At 34.6% G+C, this 21,683-nt stretch overlaps 1 protein-coding gene across 2 annotated transcripts; it reads right to left on the bottom strand.

Moving 5' to 3' along the window:
- Positions 1-199: 199 nt before the first annotated feature.
- On the bottom strand, positions 200-21,657 carry LOC106052922 (uncharacterized). Of its 2 annotated transcripts, XR_008774253.1 has the most exons (10): positions 21,525-21,657; positions 16,864-16,937; positions 16,315-16,523; positions 15,414-15,611; positions 14,606-14,809; positions 12,947-13,130; positions 9,552-9,733; positions 7,562-7,776; positions 919-6,106; positions 200-859 (listed from the first exon to the last, which is right to left on the bottom strand). XR_008774253.1 is itself a non-coding variant. In XM_056007650.1 (9 exons), exons 3-9 carry the CDS (start codon positions 16,498-16,500, stop codon positions 5,836-5,838), a joined length of 1,440 nt encoding a protein of 479 aa, XP_055863625.1. In that variant the 5' UTR covers positions 16,501-16,523; positions 16,864-16,937; positions 21,525-21,657; the 3' UTR covers positions 200-5,835. The 2 variants fall into 2 exon arrangements, 1 of the variants encoding a protein (XP_055863625.1); XM_056007650.1 differs by having other exon boundaries at positions 200-6,106.
- Between the last annotated feature and the right edge of the window lie 26 nt (positions 21,658-21,683).

Genomic DNA, 21,683 nt, shown 5'->3' with positions numbered 1-21,683 from the left:
TAGAAAGAAATATAAATAATTAAAAATCAATTTATAAATCTCACTTAACCTGATTTAAATCAAAATAGCAGCCATAGCCAGTAATTAACAATTAGTGGTTTTTTTTAATTCATACGCTATAAAGAAAAAAAAATGGTTTTCAGATTAAAAGTTTTCCATTTGATTCAATTAATATTCTGTTGAAAACAACAAAGCACAATATGACTTGATTATTTATTATGACACAGGCCAGAGTTAATAACAACAATTGTAATTCATACAATTATTTCATTAAAAACACAACCAAATATCAAATTATATTGAAGCACAGCTCCAACAACAGATTAGAAAAGAAAGTAGTTTATACAAACTAATCTTGGGATAGAATGTTCCACCTTGCCTTCATACTCAGTGTACAGGGCAGAAAAAAAAAACTGTTACTGCTAAATAGGGGAGAGAATGAGCCAGTGAGACTTCTTATCCTTCCTTACTCAGTGGGGAATAAAAAATATCTAGACTCTGGGAAGTGAAGGGGAAAAAGTTTGGATGAAAAAAAAAATGTTCATAAAATAAAATGTTTATAGCTGACATGAACATTGGTAGTGCTGCCCTTATCAAAGAAACAGTTCAAATCTGTTAATTGTATAACATTGGAGTAAAGTCAAACTTTGGTGAAACAAGACATAATAAAAGCAAAATCTAATATAAAACCCTATACACTCAAGGTAAACATACAGCTTTACATTCCTATCAACAACACATGGGCATAGGGAAAACCTTGCAAGTAGAGGGAGCAACAATGAAAGTAGGGTCCAAGCTTTGATAACACATTCAGAAAGAAAGCAGAAAGTTCACTAGCCCAGGTTGAGCCTATCTAGACCTAGTGGGACAAGGTTGAGCCTATCTAGACCTAGTGTGACAAGGTTAGCCTATCTAGACCTAGTGTGACAAGGTTGAGCCTATCTAGACCTAGTGGGACAAGGTTGAGCCTATCTAGACCTAGTGTGACAAGGTTATCCTATCTAGACCTAGTGTGACAAGGTTGAGCCTATCTAGACCTATTGGGAGAAGGTTCAGCTTATGTAGACCTAGTGGGACAAGGTTGAGCCTATCTAGATCAAGTGGGACAAGCTGGAGCCTATCTAGACCAAGTGTGACAAGCTTGAGCCTATCTAGACCAAGTGTGACAAGCTTGAGCCTATCTAGATCAAGTGGGACAAGCTGGAGCCTATCTAGACCAAGTGTGACAAGCTTGAGCCTATCTAGACCTAATGGGACACTGCCTCTAGGATTAGTTGCTGCCTCATAATGTTGTCTTCTGAGATTTGAAGAGCTACACCAACTGTATATTGGAAACATGTTTCACTCAATTTCATAATAAAATACAGAAATGAATCCTTGAAAACAAACAGCTGTGTATGTGAAGGAATGATACAAAAATGAGTACAGAATGACCTGCTCTTTATTAGAATCTTACTTCTGTTAGTGTAAGTGTGTCAAATATCCACTTTCATTTAAACTTATAAAATTGTTTTTAGTTTGCTTGTGGTGAAGGTGGGGATGAGGGAGGAATACAAATGAAAAAAAAAATGCTTTTCTAACACAAATTTCAGGTGAACACTAGGTATTCTATTACAGGTGTATTCAAATGTACCCAAAAAATCACAATAAAAAAAAGAATGAAGAAGTTTAAAATATTAATTCCTAGAAGAAACCATGCACAAGTAGTATACAAGAAAGTATAAATTGTCATTTTTACATTAAAAGAATTTTCTAATGAGTACCATCCCTTAAAAAAAAGTTTCATCAAAAGTATAAGACAGTGCTCAAAGTTTACACAAAACTATTTAACAAGGAAACTGTTCAACTGCATAACATCACATGACTGAAAATATGACAATATCAGCAACAAAATCAAAGTAAAACTAAGAATTATGTCGTTTAGTTTTAAAATCCATCAAGTTTTATAACAACAAAGTTGAAGCAGAAAGGCATTCATGCTGTCAGCTGTCTCTCAGATGTCTCCCTAGTTTGTAGCATCACATTCATAATACACGTGTGTAGCATCACATTCATGATACACATGTGTAGCATCACATTCATAATACACATGTGTAGCATCACATTCATGATACACATGTGTAGCATCACATTCATAATACACATGTGTAGCATCACATTTATGATACACGTGTAGCATTATATTCATGATAGACTCATGTAGCATCATATTCGTGATAAGACTCATGTAGGATCACATTCATGATTGACTCATGTAACATCACATTCATGAAAAGGCTGTTAACCATAAGATATGGATGTAACTCGGTGGTAGTTCTCATTCATTGTGCCACAAAAATATCACATTCACAGCAGAGCTATAAGAAACAGCAGAATACTTTGTTTTTTTCTAATGTCAGTCAAAGAGCTCATAGTAACTTTATATGACAGAATTTTTAAAAAATAATGTAGAGTCGATCTATCATTCAATATAAAAATGTTTATTATTAGAAGCCCACAGCCTAAGAGTAACTTCCTTAACCAGAATCAAGAGCATGAAATAGAAGATTTTCAAAATATCTAATGCAAGATTAACTTTATGGAATGATTTTGAGTCAAATAATGCATTTATTTTTCCCTGAGAAAGAAAGGATGATGATATTTTATTAGAGACTCATTACAGTATCTAATTATAAGATCAGACAAAAGTCTTTGAAAACATCAGTATGTGCCCAACAAATGATTTTAGTTGAGCTTATTTTGTCTCTGGAAAACACAAAAATAGATGAAGGCTTCAAAGTCAAATTTGTGACTGCAAGGCAAAAAGTGCCTGGCTAAGATTATCAATAAGAGTTTAGAAATAAGTATACAATGTATATTTGAACTTCAGAACAAGAGAGCTTCTCAAGCACCATGAGAGTTGCTGTCTCACAGCAAGTCTTCAAGTGATCATGTCTTATGAGGGAGAGGGATGAGAAGCTACTTTCTTTTTCTCCTAACACACGCATGCACCAGCTCACACATACTGAATTATAAAGTAAAGTAGAAAAGATAAAAAGATACATTAGAGCAAAAAAAAACAACACAAATTATTTATTAGTAACTTGAGCAAGACATTTTGGCACCAAAAATAGTTTGAACACAGCCATTTTGGCACTGAATATTTTGTCTCTAAATGCTTACACTAGAATCAAATGTCCAATATTTTCATAAAAAGAGTAATATGTGTTTATGTTGTGCATGTGTACAAATGTTTGTCTGTAGGAATTTTTGTATTATGACTATAGTCTAGAAATCCTCACTTCCCTTGAAATAAAATAGTCCTTATTTAAAAACCTAAAACTTGATTTCAGGATCTTTGGGCGCCTCTGAAGCCACCCAGCCCTAATGGGACCTGACATTAGATGGAGAAAAGTAAAGGCGGTTGGTCGTTGTGCTGGCCACATGACACCCTTGTTAATCATTGGCCAAAGAAACAGATGAACTTTTACATCATCTCTCTATAGACCACAAGGTCTGAAAAAGAAACTATAGTGGTCAAAAATGTTTTCTTTAGAAAAATAAGGATTGTTTTTTATCAGTTTTTTAAAATATCACTCTAATGTTTACCCCCAAAATGGCTGACCCCCAAACATTCTGAGCCAAAGCAGTATATCTCAATGTGTTTTTATATACACACTACATTTGTAGTAAAAAAAAAAAAGTCAATTGCCATTTATGCAAAGTCTAAAAGACTACCAGAGCCATGAAATTCATAAATAAAATATATATCGAATACAGAAATAAAAACAAAATTACAAATACCCATAATGTTTCATTATACCTCAACCATTTCTCCAGTCAGGTTGATCATTAAATGTCACAAGTTAACCTTTTCCTTTGCCAAACAAAGTACATTGATTAGCTGCTCACGATTTTGATGTATATCTGCAAGCTATGTATATTTGTACAAAATGTAATTCCTAACCTTTGGTTGAATGAGTATTTATAACATATCAACAGTATGTTATAAATTATTGAGATTCATATAACTGATGTTTATTGCAAATAAATAGGGGCTGAGCCCTGGAATTTGAAAAAAAATATCAAGAAACATAAAAAAAATTTTAAACAATATTTTCCTGGGTTTTACAAAAATATTTTTAAAATGTACTTTTAAAATAATATTCACAGAAAAAAAAACAACAGATTTTTCTTTTACATTTTGTTTTTAAAATACAGCATAGAAAACAACATTTCATTTTTTCATTTGAAGCCCCAAATTTTAAAAATGTAATTTCTGTCTTTTTGTTTATTGACAACTTATGGACATTTCTTCAGGAATGAAGATCATTACATCAGTCAAAACCTCTTCGATGATTGCAGAGGTTGAACTCAGATGACAGTCCAAAGCGCATACCACATTACAAGGCAGCCACACTTACTTTGTGTGTGTGGGTATCATGCAGATAAATTTCATAATACTAATATTTTTTGTTGAAGTCAAATTCAAAACCTAACAATCTGTAAACCAAGAAAAATTTAAATCCAATTTACAATGTTTAATTTACTTTCCAATGCAAATAGAGATATAATATTCCAAACATAGTATCAATATCTAAGGGTCACCAGCCTGGCAGAGCCTGCGGCGCTACTGATCCCAAACTGTATTGGATATTCCGTTCCTTTGGTCTCATCAGCTGCGCAGAGAGGGGGGAACTGCTGTGTGGGCGACATAGTTCTGACCATAGACAATGCCCAGGCTTTCATCTTGCTATCGAGATGAACCATAGTCGTTTCATGACTGAAGAAGGCCGACGACGAGTATCAATACAAAGTGTAAAAAAATATCATAAAATCATACATCAATGTTTATCCCATTAAGCTGTGTGATTGTCCTTTCCTTTGTTTCAGAAAAACAATGTAGTGACTGTGTCAATGTCAAACCAGAATACATTTTTACTACAACAAAATCTCAACAATGTAGTGACTGTGTCAATGTCAAACCAGAATACATTTCTACTACAACAAAATCTCAACAATATAGTGACTGTGTCAATGTCAAACCTTTCTACTACAACATCTCAACAATGTAGTGACTGTGTCAATGTCAAACCTTTCTACTACAACATCTCAACAATGTAGTGACTGTGTCAATGTCAAACCTTTCTACTACAACAACATCTCAACAATGTAGTGACTGTGTCAATGTCAAACCTTTCTACTACAACATCTCAACAATGTAGTGACTGTGTCAATGTCAAACCTTTCTACTACAACAACATCTCAACAATGTAGTGACTGTGTCAATGTCAAACCTTTCTACTACAACATCTCAACAATGTAGTGACTGTGTCAATGTCAAACCTTTCTACTACAACAACATCTCAACAATGTAGTGACTGTGTCAATGTCAAACCTTTCTACTACAACATCTCAACAATGTAGTGACTGTGTCAATGTCAAACCTTTCTACTACAACAACATCTCAACAATGTAGTGACTGTGTAAATGTCAAACCTTTTTACTACAATATCTCAATAGTGTAGTGACTTGTTTTGTTAAATGTTTTACATAATTCGGATGTTCCTTCAGAGTTGAAGATAGTTTACTTCCTAGTCCAAACCTCCCGCAGGACGACGGGGGATGGGAGCAGGCAGGGTTTGAACCCTCGACCGTCGATAAATCCGAACAACAGTCCAGCGCGCAAACCGCATGATCTGGCAGCCTGGTAAAATATATATCGAATACAGAAATAAAAACAAAATTACAAATACCCATAATGTTTCATTATACCTCAACCAATTCTCTAGTCAGGTTGATCATTAAATGTCACAATTAACCTTTTCCTTTGCCAAACAATGTCAAACCTTTCTACTACAACAACATCTCATCCATATCTTCCTCCCCTTCTGGTGGCTGGGCAGGGCTCTTCTGATACTTTTTGATATATTCAATATATCTTGGGTTAGGTATCAGATCTTTCAGTGGCACCTGCCTCAAGCTGTCAAACATGGAGAAGCCAAATCTTTGAAGCACAAGCTCATTTTGGACTGTCTGTGAGAGATTGCGGCATGGGATACCTTGCCACTCCAACTTGCAAGAGCGGAAGTGTAGGAAGTGTACAAGTGTACTGGGTATAACATAGCTGTAGACAAACAAGAGAGTCTCATTAGTGATTAACAAGAAGCAATTTTCAGTAAAGATGTGTAGTTAGTAAATAGTTTATATAACCTTCCAGAAGTATTCAACATGCTTGTAAGATTCAAGCATTATTCTACATTGTTTATAGTAGCAAATTACAATATCTAAAGTATTATGCTCTTGGTTGTGAAAATTTATAGTCGCTAAATAAAGTAAAAGCTTCTATTAGATTCAAATATTATATGTTAACTTACATTAGAAAACTTGCTCCTGATTATAAAGAGATTTATGATATCATGTGCTTGTCATTAACACTTCTTTACCAATAGTGTGAGTACAAAATATATTACCCCCAAATAATTTTGTCATGCCTCAAGAGTATCAAAATGATCATTATCTTTATACATGACACAGTTTCTGGAGGCATTTCTTTTTTATAATTGTTATCATCACTGAACACATACAATTATTTACTAAATTTCTACATTAGAAGAGATATTACTATCAAATCAGGTTAGCCTTACTAATAGTTAATCAACCAGGCGCTTATTATATCAAATCCTGTTCCATAATCTTAATGTTTTTCTGTTTATTATATTTAGACCAAATTCAGACCAAAGAACATGAGAGAAAAAGGAACCACAAGTTCACTCTTAATAGCTGGCAGGGTGTTGGGATCCATCAGCATCTTTAACTTTTCAACAAAATGAAGTCCAGCATAAATATGAATGCCTGGGCTCACAAACAACTCCTGTTGATCATGATTAAAATGAACAAATATTTAACATTATTTGCTTCCGAAAATTCAACATTTGATCACAACTGAAATCTTTGAAGTCCTAGCTTTAAATGCTAATATTTTGTCTCCTTATTCCATTTCCGATGCCCAAACACCAAGATTTCATCAGAACACTTTGTAAGCATTAAGCCTCTTGCCTTCCTAACTCAACTACCGAAATGAGACTTGACATTCTAGCTGAAAAATTTGTTATATAAATCATTTCAATCAACAAGCATTAACATTATTCAGCATCAATTGTTTTGTTTTGAAAGTTTATTCCTACTCTTTCAGAAATGATTATTACATCCTAGCCCAAACCTCCTGCAGAATGCAGGGAATGAAGACAAGCAGGGTTTGAACTCGGGAGAATAGTGACGACAGCTACTTCAACACTTTAGTACAATATACTCATGATCTTGTCTAACAAGCTTTACTATGTTATGCGATGAATGTATAGAATTAGTCAAACTTTCACTCCTGCTGAACTTCCTGTCATGTGACTTGTGACCATTGTTCATACTCCATTCACTTCTTGCATGTTTGTGCACTTAAATCTGAGCAATCTCTAATAGAGTTCAACATGTTCACAATTTTGAACTGTTACAAAGTCGATGGACTTGGAATAGTTTAGATTCAAGGTTATTCACTGATTTTAAGATAGCATAAAATTGAACTTACGTTTTGAAACCTTTCTTTGGTATATTTTCATGCGTAGAAGCTAGCCAGGTGTGCTTAGGAAGATAGATCCACTTGCGACAATATGGAGCTATGTAAGTCCCAGAGTTAAACTGCCAGTGGTAAAGTCCTCCAGCTTTTACTTTGGCCCATTCAGGTGGCATGAGAATAGGATCCAGTCTGAACCCACTACCATCTGAGAAATTCAGCATCATCTCCTGAAGTCAAGAAATATTTACAAATAGTAAAACAATGACATTAAAAAGTGTCTCAATTCTGTCTCAAATGTTTAATCCTGAGCTAAACAAATCTAAGAAAGTCTTCAAAATAACATCTGAGAGTTTTAGAACAGGTTCTTTATTTAAGTGACATTAACTCTTGTTTGTCTGACAAGAAACAGAGATAATGTCAAGTGCTGTGGAATGTTACATTGTAAGACTTTTGTTTTTCCTGAGAAAAATCCAAAAATTAAATTTCTTATTAAATGTAGAAAGAAAAAAAAAGTATAATTTTTAATAACCACTAATTTTTTAATGTCAAGGTAATAAGTAAAGTTAAAATTGGCATAACAAAAAAAATAATATTTTTTTTTTTACAATATTTTGATAATAATAAGCAAATAAACTATTCAACTTTCTCTGTTATAAACATGAACATTAAATTAAATAAAATTAATTAAATTAAATTAATATAAAAAGCCTCTTAAAAACAGAGTATTCCAGAAATATATATATACAGTGCTTTTTTTTGTAAAAAAAAATAGTTGTCTGGTACTCAGTGATGGATTGCCTAACTTTCAACTACTAATAAATTAATAATAAACGTTAAAATACAAGAAAAGTAATAATTTTTTTCCCCACGTTAAAAAAGGCGCCAATAAGCCATACCAGTGCATACTATCACAAAAAAATACTGTATATATATATATATATATATACCCACATAATGGACATTTACTTTATACATTTTGAAAAACTAAATTTGATGTTTTTTAAAACATGTTTTCAATTGGTTTGAATGTCCAAAATGAAGGTTCACATTGAAATACAAAAATAAGAGCTAGAGCCAGACAGAGTCTGGGAAAAGAGAACTGAAATAGACCCATGGAACATGTTTTGTCTGTATCGAATGTGGCAAAATATGCACATCACAGCTAGGTTCACATAGCCACTTAAAATATTACACTTCAGACTTGAGTGACTTTAAACAAGTTTTGGAAAATAAAAATTGTATTGAACAGATTACAATGTTTATAATTAATATAATATAGCAAGTGAAAAAGCCCAACATGGCTTAGATGTTTTTGTGCCATTAATCATAGCTAGATATCAACACTAGAATGGACTGAATATGATTTTTTAGGTATGTATGTAAATGATAGCATTATGTTTCTGAATCATTCTCTCGCTCATTCTTCAGCCAAGATTTTAAATTTTACCATGTGGCCAACAAAGGCACGGTGGCTGAGCGGTAAAGTGCTTGGCTTCCAAACAGGGAGTCCCGGGTTCAAATCCTGGTGAAGACTGGGATTTTTAATTTCAGGATCTTTGGGCGCCTCTGAGTCCACCCAGCTCTAATGGGTACCTGACATTTGTTGGGGAAAAGTAAAGGTGGTTGGCCATTATGCTGGTCACATGACACCCTCATTAACCATAGGCCACAAAAACAGAGGACCTTTACATCATCTGCCCTATAAACCACAAGGTCTGAAAGGGGCACTTTATATAGCCAACACCCAACATAAAAATTATGTTGTTGTTTTTTAAGAGATAATGGTTTAAACAAAAAAAAAGGATTATATGTTTCCATATGGAATACATTAAAAACCTAGATCTATTAACTTTTAATAAACCAACATTAAAACAATTTTTTTTTATGAATGTCAAGGAAAAGAATTTTGTATGCATCCTATGGACATTATTCTTGGACCATGTGAATTATTTTCTGAGTCTTTACAACTTCCCATTTTTTTGTGCTCCTAAGATGTTCCTACCTGAATGATCCAGTTTAAAGTTCCATAGGGAGCTATGGGAACAGGAAACTCATCAAAGTCAATGGTCATCACATAATCATAGCCCCCAAGCCTGAACTGGCAGTCTCTCACCAGGAGGGTTTTATCCTGTCTGGCTTGGCGTGTCTGTGAGTTGTCATCAGTAAAGTTGATTTCAGTGATACCTTCACATAAAGAAACAAAAAGGATGATTAGCTAGGCTTATAACAAAAAGGATTAATCAAAAAAATGTTTTACTATGTGCTAATTAGTAACACACCACTCCTTTTTGCTGTACAGTCATTTTTACTCTGTGCATGACAGAAGAATTGGCTTTAGATATAATTATAAGTGAATGTTAATTGCGGAGCTCAATACTAACATTTTCATTGTATGCCATATTTTATGTTTTGTTACCCTCACTTGTCATTGTTAGCCATCATAAACATTCAAACAACCAAGAGAGACAATCAGTAGCCATCACAAACATTCAAACAACCAAGTGAGAGGCAATCAGTAACCATCACAAACAACCAAGTGAGAGACAATCAGTAGCCATCACAAACAACCAAGTGAGAGGCAATCAGTAGCCATCACAAACAACCAAGTGAGAGGCAATCAGTAGCCATCACAAACAACCAAGTGAGAGGCAATCAGTAGCCATCACAAACAACCAAGTGAGAGACAATCAGTAGCCATCACAAACAACCAAGTGAGAGGCAATCAGTAGCCATCACAAACAACCAAGTGAGAGACAATCAGTAGCCATCACAAACAACCAAGTGAGAGACAATCAGTAGCCATCACAAACAAGTGAGAGGCAATCAGTAGCCATCACAAACAACCAAGTGAGAGACAATCAGTAGCCATCACAAACAACCAAGTGAGAGGCAATCAGTAGCCATCACAAACAACCAAGTGAGAGACAATCAGTAGCCATCACAAACAACCAAGTGAGAGACAATCAGTAGCCATCACAAACATTCAAACAACCAAGTGAGAGGCAATCAGTAACCATCACAAACAACCAAGTGAGAGGCAATCAGTAACCATCACAAACAACCAAGTGAGAGACAATCAGTAACCATCACAAACAACCAAGTGAGAGACAATCAGTAGCCATCACAAACAACCAAGTGAGAGGCAATCAGTAGCCATCACAAACAACCAAGTGAGAGGCAATCAGTAACCATCACAAACAACCAAGTGAGAGGCAATCAGTAGCCATCACAAACAACCAAGTGAGAGGCAATCAGTAACCATCACAAACAACCAAGTGAGAGGCAATCAGTAGCCATCACAAACAACCAAGTGAGAGGCAATCAGTAGCCATCACAAACAACCAAGTGAGAGGCAATCAGTAACCATCACAAACAACCAAGTGAGAGGCAATCAGTAGCCATCACAAACAACCAAGTGAGAGGCAATCAGTAACCATCACAAACAACCAAGTGAGAGGCAATCAGTAGCCATCACAAACAACCAAGTGAGAGGCAATCAGTAGCCATCACAAACAACCAAGTGAGAGGCAATCAGTAACCATCACAAACAACCAAGTGAGAGGCAATCAGTAGCCATCACAAACAACCAAGTGAGAGGCAATCAGTAACCATCACAAACAACCAAGTGAGAGGCAATCAGTAGCCATCACAAACAACCAAGTGAGAGGCAATCAGTAGCCATCACAAACATTCAAACAACCAAGTGAGAGACAATCAGTAGCCATCACAAACATTCAAACAACCAAGTGAGAGACAATCAGTAGCCATCACAAACAACCAAGAGAGACAATAAGTAGCCATCACAAACATTCAAACAACCAAGTGAGAGACAATCAGTAGCCATCAAATACATTCAAACAATTAAACAAATACAATTACCAGACATTCTACAGTTCAGATGAATCTGATTTGCTTAAAGAAAAGTGTAGCCAGACTCTTTTGTACTCTGTTACTAGTGAAAGAATAATGCTTGTGGAATAAAATGCTCAGAAAGACACATAAATCAAGTCCTATGATAGAACAAAACAAGTGCACCTTCTTCCCTAGTTCCATACAACATGGAATGGGTTACCTGATCAGTCAGGCAAACCAATGACTAAGCAGAGTTTAACTCTCTTATTTGCATGCACAACTAGATTAACTCTTGAAAACTGAAATTTTTTTCTCATTCTGCCAGAATTATTATTTTTTCACAAAATTTTTATCACATATGCCTATTTATAAATGTTTTACTGTTTTTTCTGTTTGTTAAAACATAGACTTGTTATATAAAACTTTGTTGGAAATCCAATGTACTACAAATAATTTATACTTCAGTGTTATAAATAGTCGCTGGAAAAAAATAATTGGTAATATTAGAGATGAAAAAAAAACGGTACTTGATTACTTCTAAAAATTGTCTTATCCAAGAAAACAAAATTTTCTTAAAGTCCTGATTCATTATTATTGAATTAAATACAGAAAAAAACTAACACTGTCCAGCTTGATCAATATTTAGACTTTTAGTGATCCTTTTAGTAGGGCCTTGCTGGGGTAATGCCCCTATCCTTTATTAGATTTAGGGGTGTCTAAATGTAGACCTATTTCACTATCAGACTCGCCTGAATCTGAAGGCTGAAAATCACTTTCAGAGCTTCCAGGACAACTTTCTAAGCCACTCATGTCACTAGTATTCAAATCTAAAAAGCTATTTAGAGCCTGATCAGCAGTAAAACAGTGAGGAGGCCTAGAACTAGACAAGGAACAAGAAGGCTAATCAGCCATGACGCAAACAAATGAAAAAGTTATTAGTCACTTATGCTAAAAAAAATATTTAATAATAAAAACAACTTAGATCCACAAAGTTTCAGAAGGAAAAAAATTTCAAAACGGCCACTCTAGCGTTCCCATAAACCCTTAAAGCACTTAAAAACATGGATTAGAAAAGAAAAAAGCGCTTAAAACATGAATTTGAAAAGAAAAAGTGTAAACAGGAAAAAGGTGATCTGATGCTGATAGCATGGCTCGAGGGACTGGGTGAAGAATTAGCACGGTTATAATTATCTTCTCTTTTAAAGCAGCATCTATAATTTATCAAATTAAAATAAATTTTCATTACATCTTTGATAGACAGAAGCTTTAATTTGTGCACAAAGAAGAAAAGAAATGCCTATAGATCCAGAAGGATTCTAGGGTGGCCAAAGGTGGTGAGTTAATTGGAGGTAAGCATGAAATAGAAGATTTACCTTACTACCTATGAGCAACCAAATAAAATTTTTAAAGTACTTAGACAAAGTAATAAATAAATTAAAACTGTATAAATCTATTCTAAACATTTTGGTCTATGTATTAACACTTTTTTTTTTACTTTTAGATAAGCAAAATAAACAAAATGAATGGCAAATTATACAAGCCTACCTTTGATACTCCTTGGCTTGTAACTGATTAATTCTAAAAATCCTGTGCTGATGTAATACTTGAAAACATTCATTGAGTCAGGATGGAGGCTGTTGTAGAAAGTTAAAACTTTGCTGACACCAACAAGCTTCATGTACTCAAACCATTCAACAAGACGAACTGGGTCAAGCCTAGAATAAGCTACCTGTTCAATACATAATGTTTTTCATGGTAGAAAGTCATACCAATAATAGGAATCACATAATAATCTAACATCAAAGTTATACTTTTTTTCTTACAATACAATACTGCTGTATCAAACTGATTTTTAATTATTTGAACTTAATCTCTGCAATTTTGGGTTGTTGTTTTTTTAAAGTTGAACTTTTCTTTGTATCCAGCTGTCCAATATCAAAGTGCACTTTGACTTATGCTACTAGGAACAACATTTCACAGTGACCTCCTTGTTCTACTTAACAAAGTAATATGGAGGTCGCAGGTTGATTTTTAACATCTTTTTAATGTGTGTTGTCCACACAAACAATGTTAGAATTAACTAAAAGAATCAACTTTAAAAAATACATATTTGTATTTCATTGAGCTAAAAATGGGGAAATGCTTTAAGTGCATTAAAATAAGTAAATATATATTTCAAAATAAATGATCACAGCATTAACTTGCTGTTTAAAATAAACTACATTTCTAAATCAATATTATTATTATTGTGTGCTGTATTTTGGGGCAAAGCCATACAAGCTTTTAGAAACAAATGTCAGCTGTGTATGGAATACAGCATTTATCTTATTCATAACCATAGCATAACTATGGAAAGACCAGTGTGTCATTTATACCTCCTATCGCTCGCTGTGTGGTTCTGAAATGTACATTGGAAAGCTTTATGAACATCTCATTATAAATCTCAAGAAAACAAATAGTACTGATGTGGCAGTAAATTTTTATATACCAGTAATCAATGGTGACAAGTAAGCAACTAACAAAGTACCTATGCAGCAGAGAAGCTTTTATATACCAGTAATCAATGGTGACAAGTAAGCAACTAACAAAGTACCCATGCAGCAGAGAGGCTTTTATATACTGTGATAAGTAAGTAAGCAACTAAACAACTGGAGAAGGATTGTCTCAAGGATTGTCTGATGAGCAACAACTTTATGTACTGGTACTTTACAGCAAGGCACACTTTGCACATGCAGGGTATATTAGGGTGGGAGTTGTACTATTTGGTTGCTACTTATTTTGTAATATTGTTCTGTGGGTTATATTTATTAGAGAGAGAGTAAAGTTCTTTTTGAGATATTACTATCTATAAGGGCATTTTATACATATGTCTCAAATTACACAAATATAAATTAAAAATTCTTTCGTTACCTTAGTAATTAAAATTTTTTAAACTATTAAATAAAACAAACTTCTAACCCATGTTTAAATATTTGTTAATATATATATATATATATATATATTATATATATATATATATATATATATATATATGGCTCATTATGTCTCAGAAGATAATGGATGCACCCAGGTGAGTTAATATGGTAATGTATTAAAATTTATTAAATACTATAGATATATGATGTAAAATGCATAATTGTAAAAAATATTTCCTTTGCGAAAAAAAGCTTGTAATGACTATTAAAAAAATGCTAAAATCCTTACCTTAGTGCATACAGCTAGTTCAAATGATCTAGGTACTGGATACACAATCTTAAGAGATGATGACATATTCTGTGTGCAACTCTCAGGTGCAAATGAAACAAAGTTGAACAAACTATTACTGCCCATGGGAGTCAAACAAGAAAACACTGCATTCTGGAAATTTACTATAAACCTTAAATCTATGTAGTCAAGTGCAGCAGGAACCTAATGAAAGGAAATTAATGTATGACATAACACATAGAAACTTCAATTTTATACGAAAAAAAACAACAAAGAAGCCCAATAGTAGTTAAACTTATTTTTTCATTGGGTTTTCTTTAAAGGTATTATTCATCAATACATCAATAGCCCAGTAAAAGCTTTTCTTAAGCAAGATACAATCACTTTTAGAGATAAAAAAAAAAACAACAGTATTGTGAAAGCAAAAGAGCCCTAGTCTAATGGAAGAAAGAAATAAAATAGTCAACACTAGCACCCCAAAAAGCTAAAGCTTCCCTTTCAGACCTTGTGATCTATAGAGTAGATGATGTAAAGGTCATCTGTTTCTGTAGCCTACAGTTTACGGGGGTGTCATGTGACCAGCACAACAATCAACCACCTCTACTTTTCCCCAACTAATGTTAGGTACCCATTAGAGCTGTGTGGACTCAGAGGCACCCAAAGATCCCAAAATTGAAAACTCCCAGTCTTCAACAGAATTCGAACCCAGGACCCCGGTTCAGAAGCCAAGCACTTTACAGCTCAGCTACTGCGCCTCCTAGCACCCCAAACAGGTAAATGAAAATAAAAATGTAACGTCCAGTCTTACTTGTTCAACATCACTTGATTCTAGAGAGTTTCTAAAACAGCACACAAAGTTTCTATTGGATGTATGTTGCAAGAAACCAATCAAAACTATACGGTTCTCTGATTTGTTCAAGTGGTGTAGATCTTTGATGGCACTCATTATTTCAATGCTGCGACCTTGGATCCATGCACCATAGCCTTCATCAACCACAGGAGGAACCTGGAAGCAAAGAGTTCAAACACTAATGTTATCTCTTGAGACCTGAAACTCTACAGAGCAGATCTTAGTAGAGAGTTTATTGTTTCTATAATTCTATAACAGTTCAAAAGACTCATTATAGCTGACAGAATGACCAAACAACTGAATTCTCCCAAAGTGATATAATTGATAAACTTAAGATGAATCCAAAGTAAAAATCCACAATTTTAATATAATTTAAACCACAAATGTTTTAATTAATAGCTAAGAGCACTAACACCCAAAGCTATAAATAGTAGTAGAAAGTAGAATATAATTTTAAAATAAATTTTAATCCTAATTTGTAACAGGATTTAGTTTCCCTTGACGACTTTATGGTCTATAGGGCAGATGATCTGTTTCTGTGGCCTACGGTTTACAAGGGTGTCATGTGGCCAGCACAACGACCAACTGCCTTTACTTTCCCCAACTAATTTCAGGTATCCATTAGAGCTGGGTGGACTCAGAGGCAAAGATCTAAAAATTTAAAATCCCAGTCTTAACTAGGATTCATACCTGGGACCCCCAGGTTAGAAGCCAAGTGCTTTACCGCTCAGCCACCGCGCCTCCGTAACAAGATTTATACCACAACTATTTCAATTATCTGCTAAATGCACTAATGCCCAAATCTATAAATAGTAGTAGAAAGTAGAATATTGTTTTATTTTAATATAGATTTTTTTACCTCAGAATTTGTCAAAGATACTCGTTCCTGAACACCTGTTCTTATATCTAAGAATTTAGGCTTCCCATTTCGCTTGCTGATTGGGGTTGTCAGCAGCAGATAGCCCAGAATATAAACAAGAACTAGTGCCACAAAAACACTCAACAAATTTCGTAAAGAAAAACAATAATATACTGTTCTCCTCATTATTAACTTGATAGCATTGAAACCTAGGAACAAAAAATAAAATAGACAAGATATTTGTAGACCTCATATATGAACAAGAAATTGATAGATGTCAAATTAAAATTTAAAATGTTTTTTATTTGAAAACAAAATATAAAAAAATACACTAAAAATATTTTTTCTTTGAATTTGTAAAATTACAGTGCTGAATATTTGACATTGTTTTAAATTAAACTTTACTAATGATACTTGAAATAATTATTAAAAACTCTGGTAAAAATCTTTAACAGAAAAATGGTGAGTATTAACATGTGTTTCAAGTATGTAAAGCTTTCTAAGTATATGAAATATTGGTTTCACCTCCCTATAACATGAATGATTTACCTAATAAGCTTTAGTTCTAAAAGAGTCAATTATGTATTCAAAGTTCAATTTAACTGAAGTCATGACTTACAATCCTGAAAAAAAAAAACAAGTAAGAGATTAAAAGAATGAATTACTCAAAAAGATAGTAACTAAAATCTAGAGTTCACTTTGCAAGGGATTACCCATTAATTTTTTCACAGACATTTTCTAATTCTCTAATGAATTACAGACATTTCATTATATTTTAGAACCAATGCACCAAAAATGTTAAACTAAAAATACAAATAAATTATTTCAGACATATTTATATCACAACTACTCAATCTTTTAAACATATTATTATAACCTAAAAAATATTTTACATTCTCAGACTGCTAGCATTATAGTGCACCACACTTCCCTACCCCACCCACCCAACACTACTCATGAGTTTTCTTAACCTCCATCTTCCCTAACACACACTTTTTTGTACTTGCATTCTTCAGTGGATAGTCCTGCATTATAACATCTTCCAACACAAATAATTGGCATCTTTCAATGAAATGACACGGAGACACCCCAGCGAAACAAATAATATTCCTTTTTTTTTTTAACCCTTGAATTCAAGAAGCGCTTAAAGAAAGTTAGATATGAACCTTCGGTGAAAAAAAAACAAAAAACAGTCTTGTTGAGGCCTTTCTCTTGCAAGTTAGGAGGTCTGGGGGAGTGCTGTAAGCATTTTCCCAACGTCAAAAGCGTTTTCTTGTATTCTTCACTGCAGAAATGCGTTCTCCTGATATCTACAGCTCATTTTTAATCAGTGGAGTTCGGGGCAAAGCTCCAACGCCAAAAGCGTTTTCTTGCATTCATCACTGCAGATTCTGACATTTGTTACAATATGAAGAGATTATATGGAGGTCTGCTTGAAGTGCTGCCTGCATTTGATCAGCTCGCTTCCTGGTTGACAGAGGACAATATCATTGGCATAAAGCAGCTTACGTGTCCGCAGTGAGCTGGGCAAATCATTGAGGTGGCCAAAATACCAGAAGGGGAGTGACATAATATACAATTTATATATTAATTCAACTAATTTTGTTCACAAACTATAATTTTTCCATAAAGTAGGATGCCCCCCCCCCCTCTCAACTCAAAGAGTTTAGGTGGGAAGGGCAGTAATAGGCTAACAGGGGAACGACATAATATAAAGATTGGTTAAAATATCAATAACAAGTTTTAATCATATAGATAATTGATTCTGTTAGCAAGCTGTGATTTCTACAAATAAATTGGACTGCCCCCCCCCCCCACTTGAACGTTGTTGTTTTTTTTTTGTTTTTTTTTTTTTTTTGGGGGGGGGGGGGGGGGGGGGGTCGATGCCATGGCCCCCTCCCAGCCCCACCAAATCGAGCAACATACTAGAGGGGGGGGGCAAAATAATCTAAAATTAGGTTGAAATATAAATAATTAGTATATATTATTAACATAAGTAATAAATTCGTATACAAATTGTCTGAATTCTATACTAAAATTCATCTTGCTTTTGCATCGTATTTCACTTTGCTTTTCATCTGTCGTTCGTTCGAGTAATGTCTCTGCATTGTCAGCTACCGATGGTTTCAATAGTTTGGGATAAGTTGGAAGGATATCCCTGAGTCTTCTACTCATCAGCAGTTGTGATGGTGAACGGCAGTCCTCTTATCGGAGTATTTCTATACTCGAGCATAGCGAGATATGGATCTATCCCACTTTTTATGCTTTAAATTCTTTTATTTTCGCACAAAACATAAACAACCAACAATGGCGTAATATCATATAATATTAGCACAGAATCTTCATCATGCAGTGGAAAATTAAGAATTTTTTGCCTATCTGAAATTCTGGTCAAAACTCCTGCGCCCAATTAATATAGTTCAGAAGAAACTACAAGTCTGGACTGCACATACGGGAAGCTGCTGAAGAAATTAGTACTCTTTCATGTTTTTTCTGCAAAATGATGAGAAACTGACAAAAACCCAATCCATCGAAAACGCAAAAGAAGGTAGTGAATACTATGGATTCCCTGTAATCAAAACAACCAGAAGAAAGAAAAGACTTGATGAGATGTTGAGTTCTAATGTAGGACTGTCAATAGAGCTGCAATTCAAAGGTGTTGCGACAGAAGTGCTGGACAGATTTCATATGGAGATGAAGGGCAGATTCCAAAGGCTGGAAAGAAAATGGATACCTTTGGGTTTCTTCTTGAACCAAGACACCTGTTAGATGAAGACACGCTTATGACAAACTGTGCTACTTTTCCTGTTTGTAGGATGAAATAAATGGCAAATCGCTTTTTCAATGATGCACGAGCACTTTTCATCAACAAACCAGTAATACAATCACCAATAGACATATTGAGGAAACAGGTTTCATATGGTAATTACGTGTGCTCAAACCTTGCAACCTCCTCCAAATGCCGCTAACTCAGGCCACTTCCATTACATCATGTGAGAGATCATTCTCAAACCTGAAGTTCATCAAAAACTATCTCAGGAGTACAATGACACAAGAAAGGCTTATCATGGCTTTAATGTCAGTGAAGTCACAAATACTAGAAAGTATCGATGTAGATGATCTTATAGATTTCTTTGCTGCATATAATGCACAACATGAAGCGATATCAATTGAGATTTGTCACTTGTGCATTACTTAACAAATAAACAATGGTATTATTCATTAAAAGAGTTAGTTTACTGATATACTGAACCAATTTGATTTTGGGCTTATATATTTTTGCGTAAATTATCTCATGTCATATGTCGAAGTCAAAATTCAAGGGGCCCCCAAAGAGGTCAATCCCCCCGGGCCCCCAAATCCCTAGTTATGCCCCTGTATATAGTATATCTCTATACTTATAGCACAATATAAGGAGTATGTAGTGACCTCTCCATTGCTGGGGGAAAGCCTGGGCGGTAAATTTGCGAGTGCTGGGCTGCCCACACATCAGCACCCGCCTCTCTTCCATACTGACCGGGTCCAAAGGGATGGCGAGCCATCACAATTTGGGGACAGGTGGCTGCAGGAGTTTGCCAGAGAGCAGTAGTCTTACTACTGTCCCCCCGCCTACGGGGCTCCAGGACCGGATTTTCTGTTAGGGTTTACTCCCTTAGCCTTAGACCTTACAGGGACACACACACAAGGCAGTGCGGCTATTGACCTATAGCTAGGGGTTTGGTTTGTGGGCAACAGGGCGTGTCCGCACGCCGACGGGCCATGCCTGCCTCACATCTTGGGGCCAAACCTCCTCCGAGACCCTTGCAGTTTAGCCTGAGGCTTCGCAGCCTCAGTTTCCATCTGCCACCACGAGGAGGTACTGCATAGGACTTGCTGTGGAGAGGCTATGTACTGGCAAGAGAGACTTACAAAGTTGCTCCCCTTTCACAAATGCTAGCCAGCGGTGGCAACAAGTTAAGCTACCACACTAGACGCTTCACACAGCCATTGGACAGCCTGGTGATTTTATATGCCCAACCTGTGATCGCAGCTGTGTATCAAGGATTGGCCTCTTTAGTCACACAAGAAGTTGCAAAGGGAAAAGATCGTCTCACGAGACGTAAAATGCCACAGAAGGAGTATGTATGTAGCTATATATACATATTATAAATATTCTTTATTTATACTTTTTATAGTAAACAACACCAGTTTGACCAGGCGGATACCTAAAATGTTCCTACCACAACTGGAGGACTCTAAAAATATATTTAAATTTCCTATTTTTATAGAGACATAGACTGACCTAGATTTAGATCTAATATTATATATTATAGATCTAGAATCTAGATCTACCGATCTTCTAATTCTAGATCTATATTTGGTTACCCTATGTTCTACTACATTTAACATTATTATTTGATGCTATGGCTATAGTTATACTATAGTATATGACTAGTCTATATCCAATTTAGGCAATATATATGTATAGAGTCTAATAAATTAAATAAATGGTGGGTGCCTGGTCGTGCGGTTTGCACGCTGGACTGTCGTTCGGACTTATCGATGGTCCCGGGTTCAAACCCTGCCCGCTCCCATCCCCCGTCGTCCTGCGGGAGGTTTGGACTAGGAAGTAATTATCTTCAACTCTGAAGGAACATCCGAAATAAGTAAAACATTTTCAAATAAATTGTATTGCTTAAAATTTTATAAAATTTTTATCTGTACAAAAATTTTACACGTCAATCATCATTTTTTGATAGAGATAATACTAATAGATTTATCAGCCTATTCAAGTTCAAGTCTATTGACTATGTCTATTGTCAATCTGGACATTCTCAATCTCAGTCCAGTGAATCATTTCATAATCATAATGATAATGAATTCTTAGACTCTAGATTCTATCTATATAATTATAACCTAATAATTTACTTATTTAGTCTAATACTAATACTATTTCTAGATCTAATTGTGACTTTATTACTTTTAATATATTTTATATTTTATTGTCATGTATCACATACACATCACATTCACAATGACAGTGTACTGAGTGTAATTCAGTGTATTTTGATTGTATTATGTATTATCTAATTAAATTATGATAATCAATATTATAAATCATGATTATGAATTGAATTATTGATGTCATTTATTTAACTTTACTACAAACTAAAAATCTAGATCTACTATTTATAGATCTAGATCATCGATGATTTTAATTGAATTCTCACTAGAATAATCTAGATCAATGTGTAATCTGTAACTGTAAATCAATCTGAAGTCTACAATCTAGATTCTAGAGATCTATAGAAGAATGCGAATGTCTTAAAGACGGCATGAGAAAAGAGAGAAATATTGTAAAAATAGACCGAGATTAGGGTCTACTTTTA

Source organism: Biomphalaria glabrata, chromosome 13, assembly GCF_947242115.1.
Source record: "Biomphalaria glabrata chromosome 13, xgBioGlab47.1, whole genome shotgun sequence".
In the NCBI taxonomy this organism is placed as follows: Eukaryota; Metazoa; Mollusca; class Gastropoda; family Planorbidae; genus Biomphalaria; species Biomphalaria glabrata.
The sequence above is the reverse complement of the archived record's forward strand: the minus strand, read 5'-3'. Positions and strand labels throughout refer to the sequence as shown.

What these genes read in the sequence shown, in the direction of transcription:
- LOC106052922 (XM_056007650.1), bottom strand. Translation starts at nt 16,500, where the DNA reads ATGAGGAGAACAGTATATTATTGTTTTTCTTTACGAAATTTGTTGAGT. An exon ending in TATCTTTGACAAATTCTGAG is followed by an intron (nt 15,612 to 16,314) that starts GTAAAAAAATCT and finishes CTTTGCTTCCAG; the next exon opens with GTTCCTCCTGTGGTTGATGA. An exon ending in CTTTAAACTGGATCATTCAG is followed by an intron (nt 7,777 to 9,551) that starts GTAGGAACATCT and finishes TCTTGACTTCAG; the next exon opens with GAGATGATGCTGAATTTCTC.